Genomic DNA, 13,648 nt, shown 5'->3' with positions numbered 1-13,648 from the left:
CATTCAAGCCTCTGGAGTGATTCAGCTTTCTTGTGATTATAACAGCATTTTCATTTCTGTGGTCACACTCTTTTTTTTCTGCAGAACACCTTTTTGTGCAGTGCTTGCCTGGGACAGGTTCTGTACTCAATCATGCTCCTGTAGTGGGGAAAACTGTTTTTTGAAGACAAAAACAGTCTCAGAGGATCCTGTTCTTCCTTTCCCATCACGCTTTCTCCTAATTTCCATCTGACCAACTACTTCTCTTTCAGTTACTTTATCCAGCTAATGCCACTGCCCCAGTCCCCAAGTCCTTACTTATAATGTCTCCTTCCATTTCCATACCATTTTTTCTTGGTAGATTACCATCTTTGCCACTCAACTTCAGTATCTCTTTGCCCAAGATAGAGTTGGAGGGTTGCCTCATGCTTTTTGCTACTCTTGGCCAAATCAGATTTTCAGATGCTCCTGGTAGCTGTCATATAATGCACACTTCAGCATTGCCAAACAGCAACATGATAAATAATTAAGATTCACCTTACTTGCCATTGTGATAACTGCACTTCTGCACCGTTCTGTGTATGCAGTGAAGTAGCTGGTCATGTTTGGTAAAGTCATGGACTTCAAATTTTTCTGTACCTTGTCTAATAAATAGAGCACTGGATTGCAATTCAAGAAGTAGGGGATCCTTATGAGCTAGGCACCTGGTTCCAAGGTAACTAGGTTAAATCCGCATTTTTCTATTAAGTCCTTGGAGGAACAAAAAGACATTGGTAGGTATGAGGATTCACAGAAGCTTCAGCAAACAGAGGACAGTACAGTACATTTATTTCTGATTAATATATTAACATTCTGAAGCCGTGGGATTTTGTTTTACTTTTTATATCATACCAGTAAGCAAGCTTACAGAATATTTTGGTATTTTCATAACAATAAGAGTGACATGTAAGAAATTTTTTAATTTTTATAAAACATTAGGTGTTGAAGATAACTTCACTTGTTAGTTGACAATCATAAATTTAATCTGCAAAAAAATACAACTTGGATTCTTGGCCATGCAGTTTTGAGCTCTGCAGGAGACATCCATGGATGTAGGTGTGTTCTCAGAAATGTCTGTGGGAAACTCTGAGCATCCATCCCTGTTTCTTTTCACTGCTAGGTCTGAGATCTCGGAAACACTTTTACTGACTGGTTGTAGCAACTGTGGAAAGCCTTACTGAAGCTGCCTGAACTTCTGTATCCCAGCTACACCCCTTCTGATGTTCATGTACAAAGATAATGACTAATTGTTACATTTATAATTGTGTGGCCAAAACTGTCCATGTTTGAGTATGGACTTTCAACATTATTGAAGGGCAGCAAAGCACTTAATATTTGCCTAGTGGTCTGATTTTCATAAAGCTTTCTCCAGACATTAAATGTTATTCTTTTTGTTGCAGGTGTCTGATAATAAAAATTCCTTGCCTCCAAAACCAGGAGTTTTGACTTCTGGCTGTATTATACAACCATCACTATCTCCTTCACCATCACCTGGATTTCACTCAATTGCTATGGGAACAACAAGCCACAGGCCGAATTCCCCGTCCCTGTTCGGTACTGAAGGAAAGCCAAAGACTGAGTACTTGAGCCAAGGTCAGACTACCCTGGAGGAGCTGAGAACGCAAATTAAGGAGCTAAGAACCATCATTGAAACAATGAAAGACCAGCAAAAGTAAGCACTTCAAATTAGAGCTGTAGTTGGGATGCGTCTGTTGATGCATGATGGTGGCAGTTTCTTCTTGAGCTTGCCTTCATGTAAGTTACGCTGCACAGCTTGCCTTGCTGTTTGGGGTGATTTTTGTCTGACAGAACACATTCAGTGGTGAGAATCTCAGGAAAAAAGACTGGCACTATCCATCTGTAACAGCCTTTTTTTTCCTGTGTTATGACATAAGCAGATGTTTATGGGGTGCTGAAACAATTAAGTTACAAGTGGTAAGCAGTGAATAAGTTTATTATGTTGTTTTATTTGCCAGTAACTACTTGGAAACTCATATGAATTGATATTAATAAGGGTGGATTTGTTCTTGTTGTAATGCAAATTAGAATAATAAATTAGTATTAGTATAATAAAAAGTTCCTATAATTATGGAATCAATTTGTTGTTTGACTGTTAGCACATTTTCCCAGGAAGCTCATATTACAAAAGAAGTAATTAAATTAGGACATTAGAAGACCTTTGTGTTTATGAGCCTGAATCTTGCTATTTTAGTGTTGGGCATCTTCATTTTCTCTAAGCTGCTCATTTCTTAGGAGAAACTGGGATTGGCAAGTAGCTTTTTCTGTCCCTGAGAATATGAAATATTTTGGAAGCTAAACCTTCACTTGCATTGTCAGTTGTGCATAGCCGTGGCAGGAGAAAGTAAAGTGAAAGCAACATGCACAGACTGTGGCTAACAGAAGGGTGTGGGGAGTTTGGGAAAAGATGCAGGAGGGCCTGGTTGAAGCTGGATGGAGCCAGAAAACCACACTGCTTCACCTGTAATGCTTTCTCTTGGTCCTCTGGTCTTCGCAGGCTTTCTTTATGGTCTGCTTCCACCTGCTGGTTTCAATTCAAGGTGAGATCACTCAGTAGGAACATGAAATGTCTGCTTCAAATAGCTGTGTTCCCCTTCCAGACAAAGAAGGATGACAGCAAATCCATATTAGGGATCGTTAAGTCTTATAAATTAAGTTGAAGGCTATGTTTTTATTGCTGGCATAAACAGCTTATAAGTGGCTTAAATATGTGATAGCCTGGACAGGATATATGTTACCAGTTCCAAATAACCCACCAACAGCCAATCTGTCTATATTTTGTAGGGAAAAAAAAGACAACTGGGTGCAGATACAGTGTTGATAACAACTAGCCCAGAACAAAGCCTGTGGATGCAGGGAGGAAATGTATTAATCATGAGCTGCATGGGATGCGTCTTTTTATAGAGTCTGTGGTATAGCATATAGTATACAAGAGCGTGTTGACTTTAGCTAGTTGTCCAAAAGAAAAAAGGTAACTAGTAAAGCAGGGAAAATATGACTCTAAGAAGTTATCTTTTGTATTTTGCTAGTTTAATCGTTACCATTCCAAACTTTTTTTTTTTTTTTGCATTTTAACAGAAAAGAAATTAAACAGTTGCTATCTGAGTTGGATGAAGAAAAGAAAATCCGTCTACGATTGCAGGTACTTAAATTATTAATAATGTTATGAAAGTATTGGCAGCTTTGATTTAGCCTCAGGTATGGGATACAAAACTCTGCTAGGTTCTAGTTGAATCAAAAGATACTAACATTTCTGAAAGGGACATACCTGTTCCCTTCATAGTGTTGCCAGTTGGTGTCATATATATCACAGTACTGGGTTCTTACTGAAAAGCCTAATTATCTAAAAATTTATCAGCACAAGGAGAGAAATTAAAAAAAAATTAAATACAATATAAGATTCAAGCTATTATTTTTTTTAGTCTCAGTTTTAATGGTTTGATATTTTCACGAGTGAAATCACATCTCTTTAAATCAATTGCTCTCTCCCAAAGCTTTCTGTTTTGTAGTAGGGTTGTCTTAGAGTTGGTATGCTTGAAACATTATTTCATATAGCAAGATTTTTATGTCTGCTTTACAGATTGTACTCAGGTTGTCTTTACGAAAACATCCTAAACAATATAAAAGAAGGTGCTCTAATTAAGACCCCAGTTATTGCTACTATCAGTTGTATTGTACCTTGTCTCTAGATGTTGTCATGCTGGCTTAATCATTTGCCAGACAGCATGCTGCCTTGCTTGTGTGAGAGTCATGGAGCCAAGTCTTTGCTAGGGTCATTGACTGCACTGCTTCAATATGGAGTGATGATGAAACTCCTTTTCTGGGTTTTGGAGAGTGATTTGGACAAAGCCCTTAATAACATGCTTTAACTTGATCAGTGCTGAAGTGGTCAGGCAGGTGGACTAGAAGATCCTTGTAGGTCCTTGGCAACTGAAATAGTCCTATTTGTTCTGTTCTATTCTCTTTATAAGTGGTTTAGTATTGGTTATAATTTATATTTTTATGTTATAGGTCAACTGTACTTTTTGTTTGTTCTCAGGGTAGAAAATCAAATTGTAATTTCACTGGGCTGTTTCCACTCAGTAAACCGCTTGGGAATATGCCAAAGAGTAACAGCATTGGGAACCATCAATACCTGTGCTCTGGGGCTGCCTAAAGAGCTTTATGCATGAAGCCACATAGAAGTGTGGCTTCTAAGAACACACAATACGTGTTCAACTAAAACTGAAATTTATTCAGATAAAATCAATGAACATTTTTAATAACAGTTACTGATTTAGTCTAAAAGGCCAAACTATTCAAAGTCCACCTACAAGGTTGGCTTTACATCTGTAAACAGAGATCTGCACTGATGGTTTTAATGAGGTCTGATGATGGTTTCAGCCACATCCTTTTACCACATGGCTGTACATCCATCAGAGCCTTTAAGGTGCCTAGATGCAGTCTTGATGGGTGTAGAAGGCAACTGCCATCACTACAGGAGAGAGACAATAGGTTTTGGTCCTCAGCTATCACTGCTCATGGTCAACAGTTGAGTTTACTTGCGCTGTCTGTAAGTGCAGCAACTGATGCAAGAGCACAGTGCTCATTCTGCAAGTAACTCCTGGCAGTGAGCTGCGTGGCTTGTAAAAATTGTAATTTAAAGAGCTTGAAAGGTCTTGTGTTACATTCAGTATCAAGCTCTGAGGGGAGAAAGCCATGAGTGGTCATCTTACACAGCTGAGAAGGTCACCTCAATTTGTAAAATATCTGGAAATAAGAGTAGTATAAAACCTGTACTCAACACCTGAGGACAAGGTGGAACGTGCTTTTTTATCAGTACCTAGAAATGGTGCCTCAGTTTGCTAAGGCATCTAATTTCATCACAATTTTTTTTACTTGTTTTCAGATGGAAGTCAATGACATAAAGAAAGCTCTTCAATCAAAGTGAATGCTTGATAGGTGGAATGTTGCATTATTCTTCATGACTGAGACTCAAATTTATGCCCCAGCCAAAATAACTTTGTGCCAAATGATTTAAGAATTGCCTCAACATCCCTTTATCTGAAGGATTAGCACAACAGTTTTTGATACACAATAAAACCACCAACAATGAGGACAAAACTTCCACCTGAAGCAGTGCTGTGCAGCACTAGTTGTGACTGAAATTGATCCTCTTGTGCTAAAGGCTCTCTACTTCAAGATCCTAGATGAAATGAAAACTCAGGCAGTTTAGTCCATAGTGGTACTATTTTGATGATATTTTTCCATAAATAAAATGTATTTCAGATTATCTGTTTACAAGCTTTATGATTTTGACTTTTGGTTTATAATTGTCTTTTGTCACAGATTTTAAAATGTTTCTACTGCATATAGCCAGGAATGAATGTTAATGTTGGGGCTGGAGGGATTATTTTTGCTTCAAGATGGAACAGCCTACTTTTTGTTATGGTTTTAAATTCTGTTAAATATGCAATTTTATGTCCCCAAATCCAATACAGTTTAAACTTACATTGTGTACAGTAATGTATTTACAAGAAGGAAACAAACCAACAGAAATCTGGTCTTTGCAATGATTTGTGCCTTTCTTTGCCACACACTGACTGGAGCCGGTCACAAGCCAGGTCTCCCTAATGTAGCTACCATGACGACTCCTGTCCTTGGTGTCCGGCGGCAGACACCTTCTCAGTGTACAGCTGCTCAGTCAGGAGAGCCAGGTTTGTGCAAAGTGGCAGGGCAAAAGGGTGCAGCTGAAAGCAGCTTTGTCTTGAGCAGCTGTGGCTTTTTAGCTTTCCTGGTTTTGATGGGCCTCTCCCTCAACTCGAATGTTCATCTCCGCTTGATTTTCGTTAGATGATTTTAACGCCTGCCTCTGTCCCCAGTTTTGCACAGAGTGAACAGAATATGCATTATTAAAGCAAAAATAAATAAAAATAATCTATAAAACGTGAATAAAAAGTTGTATTATCTCATGCACAAGGTTCTCTGTTGTGTGACATTGTTTGGGATTGTTTGTTACATTATGTTGTACACTTAGAAACTGGTACACTTATAGTCCTTGTTTTGCAGCAGGACATACTTTTCATCATTTTATTGAACCTGGTGCTTGCTTCATAGAATCATAGAATAGTTAGGGTTGGAAAGAACCTTAAGATCATCTAGTTCCAGCTCCCCTGCCTTGGGCATTTCTTCCAGTTTTTCTGTTTGCTTTTATCCTTTCAAAATAAGGTCTCCTGTTTTTCTGTGTGTGGTTTCATGGGTTCCTTGCTAGCCACGGAGTATCTTATACCTTGTCAGCAATCACTGTTGAGTTTATACAGAGTGTTTAAATAATGGATATTTTTGCATAATGTGGAGTGAGTGGGTGAGTGATATTGATGATGCTTCAGAGGGACAAAAAAAACCCACACAAAGGATCTATTTGTCATGTCATCAAATGCTAGAGCTGGCTCCAGCCAGCATATCCTGTATCACAGCTAACCACTCTGCATGCCACGTTCACACATGGTTGGCAGAGTTCCCGTGATCTTTTTGATATGCGTAGATATATAAAATACTCCACCATACACGAATCTTACTTCATGGGTCTCAACTGCCACTACAGAACCTGACTGTTGGAGTAATTTCCTCTACTGTACCATCTGCTTCTATTGTAACAGTGATGTGGGAGATTGAAAGGTCAATTAATGAAACTTGAGAACTTTTTTAAAAGTCCCAATACATTGCTTAATGTACAAAAACAGAAGCACTAATAAAATATTTTATCACTGAAATACTCTTATTTAACATTTCTAAATAACTGCATTAAAATATTTTTGTACAGGGAATGATAGTCCCATCTTAGCTTTCCAGCAATAAAGATTCCTCGATGGTTTTGTCATGGTTTTTGTGAAGTTAATAGGGGTTAGGAGTATAGGAGAAACTGAGGGATAAGGAATAAGAATTCTGTTTGGATTTATAGTCATACATTTGCAAGTATATCCAGAAATGAACAGCTCTAGCTTCGTAATTGCACCCCTGGAAAGAGATGAACTATTGTATCTGTGGTAAATACGGTACTGATTCTGGAGTTGTACCTCAGAAATATAAGAGACATCTCAGAAATATTCTGGGTTTTGCAAATGAAAGTCTGAATTTGAAAGTCGGAGTTTCCTTATACCAGACTACATTTTTTTTTCCTCCTGTTGAGATGGTAACTTGTCATTTTATAAATCGAGGTTAGAAGTCCAATGTATCATGCTTTGTAAAAGAAGGTTAAATGAGGTTTTGTGAAAATGCTTTGTTTTGGAAGTTGATTATTCTGAGAGAAGAGAGTTTGTAGAGTTACAAACTCTTCTTGCTGCTTTTCATTATATTAATAGGAGGTATTTCACATATATGGATTTTCCCTTTTTTAAAGAGGAACAATTATGCATTAAGCCTGTGGATATAAGCTGCTGCTTTTAAAAACGTTTGGGTTTATATTTAAAGAAAATCAGAAAATGCTGGTGAGCTACAAAGTGATTTTGATGTGAAAATGATTAAATATTGTTGTTTGAAGAGTTGTGTAAAATGATTTTTCATTAATATGCACACACTGGTCTTTCAGCAGACTTCTGTTTACATGTAGAAGTCAGGTGTGAAACATCAGGCTTATGCCATTGGGTGATAATATTTAAATTCTTGTTTTGGAAAATTTTTAGGTTTTTAAGAAAACAGTTTTATGTTCTCTTTAGGTTCTCATTTCAACTCTAAAAGGAGCATCTATTTCTTAATGTGAGATCATAGCACTTGGCACTTTAAAAAGTTCTTCATGGAAATAAGGTAGTAAATATTCAAAGTGTTTATTAAGTTCTGTTACTTACATTTCCTCTTCTGTGTTTGTCTTATTAGCATCCATTTGTAAGTGAGCAAAAGGCTTAGATGAATCTATTGTTATGCCAGTAGGTCAAAGGATTGAGCACAACTGTATGCTGTAAATTTTGTTTCTAGGTTTTGGATAGCTAGCTGCCCAGTAAACGTTGTGAGCTGCTTTGTGTTTGAAATGTCCATAGGAGTGCCATACTGTGTGACAGCCAGGACTGAAATTTGCACTGGTGCAAGCAAGGTGAGACAGTGCCATAAAACACCCTCAGAAATTCATGTTCTGCTGAAGTTACAGAATTATTTCAACTCATCTTGCGGAGTTGACTCGGGTGTGAGCCAGCACCACTTTCCCCCTGCTCCCCCTGCAGATCAGGCTGCCCTGCTGTAGGAGAAGCTGCCCAGGAGCTGCAGCCTTGCCAGCATCTCTGTGCAGTACCACATTCATGCTCTGCAGGCACAGAAATAACATTTGCTGCTGCAGGGCTGGCATGGTGTGAAGATGCCTGGTGTTCCTGCTAATTCCTTTTCCATGCCACATTGCTAACAGCTCTCAAACTTTTAGCCTTAGTTCAGAGCTTTTATTCTCTGTGAGCCTACCTTGCGGGCAGGAGGAGGCTGTGGTCAGAGGTGCTGCAGTTCGTAGGTCCCACAAATACCCAAGCACCAAAAGCCAAAGGGAGAAAAGCTGGGGTGGGGGTGATGGCCAGGCAGCAGTGATAGTACAAGGCTGGGAAGGGGCAGGTTGCTGGTGTCTGCTACTTCTTTGAAGAAAGGACCCTAAGGCTGCAAACAGGAAGAGGCACATTGTCGAGGAAAGGCTGGATAGAAAGAAGATACCTTTCACTCAGGCAGACTGGTTTGAAAAGTAGGAGCAACCGACTGGTCTGCAACTTTTTCATTGGGGAGGTGTTTTGACCTTAATGGAGGAGTCCTGCAGTGCCACTGTGATTCCCAAAGACTTTGGCAAGGAGAGGGTTCTTCAAGCATTGACTTCTGGTCAGATTAAAAAGAGCCAGAGGGGGTCTAGCTGAACTTCCCACACTAAACACCAAGCACTTGTATCCATGGTTGTTAATACCCTTCAGACAGAAATTAGATTTTGCTTGTCACCTTTGGCCTCAGCTGACTCTTGAGCTGGCCTAGGAATTAGCAGCTGGTGGCCTATTCACTTCCTGCTTCCCGCAGCTGCTCCCCTCCTCCTGCCGCAGTCCCTCTGCTCCTGCTGTTCCCTGCCTTTGGAAACTAACCCTGAAACTAACATCCCTCAAGCTGAGGGCATGCCAGCACTTCCTAGCCTGGAATAGAACAGCTGGGGAAGCAAAAGACACTTCTTAAATACTCACAGGAAGCTGTGGTGCTGTGTGTGCTGCTGGGGGATGAGCATGCCTTGGCACCCACTAGTATGGTGCTGGGCAGCCCAAAGCTCTGAACCACAGCTCCTTCCCTATACTTTCTACTTAGGTTAGTAACCTAAGTATCGGACCCACTCAACACACTGTTGTTTGCGTATGAGCTCTTTTAATTAAGATGATTCCTAATCCCATGGAGGCACAAAGTTTTACAGGTAGCTAGCATAAACCAGTCAGCCTTAGGAGCAGATGCTTGAGAGAGTTTGCACTGCCACAGCCAGGCTTTCCTTGCACCAGCAACGCAGCTGAGTTTCCGCTTTCAGTGCTCACGGTTCCCCTGCATGGAGGTCTGGAGTGCAAACAGCTAAATGGCTTAATGTTCTTGTGCATTTATTTTTTTCAGTATTAGAAATTTAATCATGTTTTAAAATGTGTTAGCACTGCAGGGTGAAAAAATTAATCAATTAATTTTGTTGAAATTGTTACCCTACAAACTGAAGTGCTATCTTTGTGTATTTTAGCAAGTTCATTAACTGTAATTCTAGACAAGTCTCTAGAACCATGAGTGTAATTAATTGTTCTGACACATTGTAAGGGTTACAATAAGGAGGCAAGGCCTACCAATCTCTCAGGCCCACAGATAAGTAGGTTTCAAACACTCCCTTTTTTTAAGTAGAAACAGCAACTGGAGAATGTAGATGATGACAGTCACAGGAAAACATAATTGGCTTTTAGTGGTATAATCTTAAAAGTTTTAATAGGCTATTTCTCTTGGGGAAGAGAACTTGAAAATTAGAATGACAAAGCAAATTAGGTAAGAATGACCAGGCTTCACAAGCACTTCTGAATGTTAGAACATTTAAAAAGTATCTGTTTTCGAAACTTTCTCTGTCAAAATCACTTCACTTCACTGCACCCAAACTTGGCATTTTCATTTGCTGTGGAAGATTATTTCCTCAGTACAACAAGCTCTTCCCTACATGCTTTGTCCCAGCTAGTTAACAGCAAAGGTGCTTCTACGAAGGGATCCATCAGGCTGCTCTTTGCCTCCTTGGATGACAACAATAAAGGGTTTGGGATTTTGTGAGAGCACTTTTGGGCTCTTCTTAGAGGTAGTGAAAATTAAGCTGGGCAGCCTCCTCTGCTACAGGATAACCCATCACCTGGCTTACCCCCTTCTGCAAATGGTTTTTGTTGTGAAGGAGACAAGTGCAGGAGACAGCACAGTTCACACAGTCCATGCACTGTGCTCTTTTGCCTAGCACAAAGCACCAAAAAGCTTACCAACAAGGAAGGAGGGATAAATAGAAAAGGTGCACCTGCATGGAAATGGCTGCTGCTAGGTAATTTGGCTACTCTGGATACAAAGAGCCAAATTTACTGAGCCCTGTTGGAAGCATAAATGCAGCCATTTATCAAATAAAAGCACAGGGCATGGGGAAACATGGCATAAATTTTTAGACCCCAACATAAGCAGTGCTGGCTGGAGAAAGCCAGTTCATCAGTGGATGGCAGGTCTCTCACCAGAGGTCCAGGATGTTTGTGCTGTGATTACACAGTCATGCCTGACATGTGTCACTGATCTCAGGGGAACAGAAAACTTCTGATGCTCTGACCTGTTTACCTCAAAAACACAGCTCAGTAACCTGTGCTTGGAAGAACTCTTAACACAGGAAGGGTGCCACATTACTGCAATGGCTACAAGCTTCAATATTGGACTTTGATTAATTGGGGTATGTTAAAGTCAATGAGGCTTGTCAAAGTGCTATTCAGAGCTCCTAAATGTCACCAGTGCAGAAGGTAAGCATCACCAATGCACTATGCTGGAGCAGCACCTCTCTCCAGCTGGGTGCAAGTCTGGGGTAAGCCTGGGTTCTGCGCACATTTTCACTCCCCTTCCAGGTTACCAGGCCTCATGCTTCCTCTGCCTTCTCCTGCATAATTATAAATGGCAGTAATCCCAGACTTTAAACCTCCTCTTGTCCTGAATCCAGCACCTTTCCACTCTAGAAATGTGTATCTTAGCACCCCTGTGACACAGAGGTCATGCAGCCCACCTAAGGATGCAGCCCACCACTCTGCCCATGTGAAGGTGCTGCCCATGTGATGTGATGCTGCAGCTCAGGTAACTTTGTTGCCTTCTGCAGGCTCTGGCTAGTGTCTCTTTGCAGGCTGAACTGAGATGATGTTTTGCATTTGTTAAACAGAAAGCAAATGACATGCTCCACAAGTTGTTTTCACACTGCAGTGGTGCCATGCATGCCATATGGAAATCTGCAGCTTTTTCATCTTCTCATTTTGGGACGTAAGACAGAGTATCTGACATTTGTTCTACCTGCAAAAGTAATCACCTTATGTTTTACTTCTTTGTTACTGTGTGAATAGCCAAGGATACTCCAGAGCAATACTGAAATCATTCATAGTTTCCCAACTGGATTTAAACTTCTAGAGAAAACAAGGCTTTCAGGTAATAAAAAGTAAACTTTCTACTACTGCTTCTGGAAATCTTACTGCTATCAGCATGTTAACTCTTCAAAAAGCTATTATTTGGGATTTCCCAAAGAGGTAGAAGTTTTTATCATAAGGCTATTAGCAATGCATCTAGTGGTTCCTATGAAGTGGACAGGAATGCTCTGTGCTTATTAGATGCCTTGGATTAGAACAGGAGTGAGTTATTACTTTACTTGGTTTTCACTGTGAAGAACAGGAGGAAACTTCGGTACTTTGGCAGAAATGTGAGTTGATAATGATGGGCTGAAGGTCTTGCTTATAGCATTATAAAACTTTTCTGGTGCAATTCCTATCATAATGGCAGATAGATGCCTGAAGAGGGACTGCATTTGAGTGACATTGTATCTGGCTGTAAATTTTTCTCACTGTACAAGACTGACATGTTATTTGGCAGTGGCTTTAATAGCCTCGAGCATGTGCCACTGCTCTAGCAAAGAATAAATGTAGTACAAGTTGACAAAGCAGAGAAGGCAAAGTGTCTGACATCACAACTTGTCTCACTGTAACCAGGAGAGCTTCAGGACCAGTTGTAGACTGGTGCATAAGGATTATGTACATTCAGGTCCCATCATTAGAGGCACTGAAACTCAGACCCAGTGCTAATAGGCTCATGCAAGGGCACCATGCACACAACAAAAATGCTTGCCAGGGGTTTTGTGAAAGGCTGATGCTGCTCTCTATCTCACTTGGTGCCTTAGCTGTGCTCCTACCAACTGTTGCCAGCTCCTCCTGTGACTACTTCACACTACTAGTTCATGAATGTTAATTACTTATTGATTAAAAAAACCCCAACAAAATAACAACCAAACAAACAAAAACCAACCACTGGCCGTTTCGGACATCTGTAGACTACTTCACATATCAAGCTTGTATTTAATAAATGTTGCAATTTCTTAACTGCCTTAAGGAAAAGATGTGTGTGCAGTTTAAGGATTCTTACTGTAGTTGTACTAAATTCCTATATTTGCTGAAATATACAAAGTCTTCATTAGTACCTATTATAAAAGTGAGTATTGACACAGCAGATGTCAGGGTTTTATTTGTCACTTCAAAACAATTCTTGCCTCTTCAGGATTCCTTTACTTTTCACAGTCCTAACTGGTAGTACCAAAGCCATTGTGATTACAGATATTTAAAATGCTTTTCAGCAGCACTGACAGTTTTGCTTTGCTAAACTTCTAAAACCCATATATCCTTCTGTATCTGGCATCTACAGCAATATAAAAATCACCTAAACGTGAATAAAAATGACCGGTGTATTCTAGTCCTCCCATTATTTGTGCAGTGTGTGCATAACCATCCTGTGTTCCCTGTCAGAGTGACAATTTTGCTTGGTTAATCAGTAGACAGCACAAGCCCACTTAACTGGAATAAAAGTGAATATTCAGGTGGCCTATATCATCACTGTTTCTTTAGTGAGAAATAAGAAGAGAGGCTAGAAGTGAGAATCTTAACACGGTATGTAAGAATTGCAATGAAAGCACTGGGCTGTGACATGTAGAGAAGTCAAAGATACTTTGATCAAGCTGAGAACATGTAAATTAATCAATTCTGTAAGAATATTTATTCTTTTGCTCATGCAAACATTTTAAACCAGACCTCTTGAAGCAGTTTCTTATTCCTCAGGAAAATGTGTGTTTCTTACCCCTAGGACATGCTGAATTAGAGGAAGACTGAACTCAAAGAGCAATCTGTTAGGTCTAGGATTGTGAAAGAGAAAATATTCATCGTGTAAAGATGCTGTACAAGTGAAGAAATCTAGGACTCCTTTTTCCTAGCATTAGTTATCTTATTGGGGGTCAGAAATTTCAGAGCCTAAGGGAGGTCTTTCTAGTTGAGGGCCTGGTTTGGTTTTCTCCCATATGAAGTATAAACTAGAAGCTATTTGAAATGTGTTGAAAACTGGAGATAGTGATTTTCTGTTTGAC

At 39.8% G+C, this 13,648-nt stretch overlaps 1 protein-coding gene across 8 annotated transcripts in view; it reads left to right on the top strand.

Moving 5' to 3' along the window:
- The window catches only part of SH3KBP1 (SH3 domain containing kinase binding protein 1), a 226,209-nt gene extending 220,215 nt beyond the window's left edge, over window positions 1–5,994 (top strand). For all 8 annotated transcript variants that reach the window (XM_061364578.1, XM_061364576.1, XM_061364577.1 and 5 more), the window contains 3 exons: window positions 1,419–1,690; window positions 3,115–3,178; window positions 4,925–5,994. In XM_061364578.1, the coding sequence (XP_061220562.1) occupies window positions 1,419–1,690; window positions 3,115–3,178; window positions 4,925–4,966 (378 nt within the window). In that variant the 3' untranslated portion in view covers window positions 4,967–5,994. The remainder of the gene's footprint in view (window positions 1–1,418; window positions 1,691–3,114; window positions 3,179–4,924) is intronic.
- Window positions 5,995–13,648: the final 7,654 nt, after the last annotated feature.

Source organism: Neopsephotus bourkii, unplaced genomic scaffold (assembly GCF_033783945.1).
Source record: "Neopsephotus bourkii isolate Nb327-2 ecotype Australia unplaced genomic scaffold, CSIRO-AGI_Nbou_v1 NB_1234, whole genome shotgun sequence".
Classification (NCBI taxonomy): domain Eukaryota; kingdom Metazoa; phylum Chordata; class Aves; order Psittaciformes; family Psittacidae; genus Neopsephotus; species Neopsephotus bourkii.
This window is presented reverse-complemented; position numbering and strand designations above follow the sequence as displayed.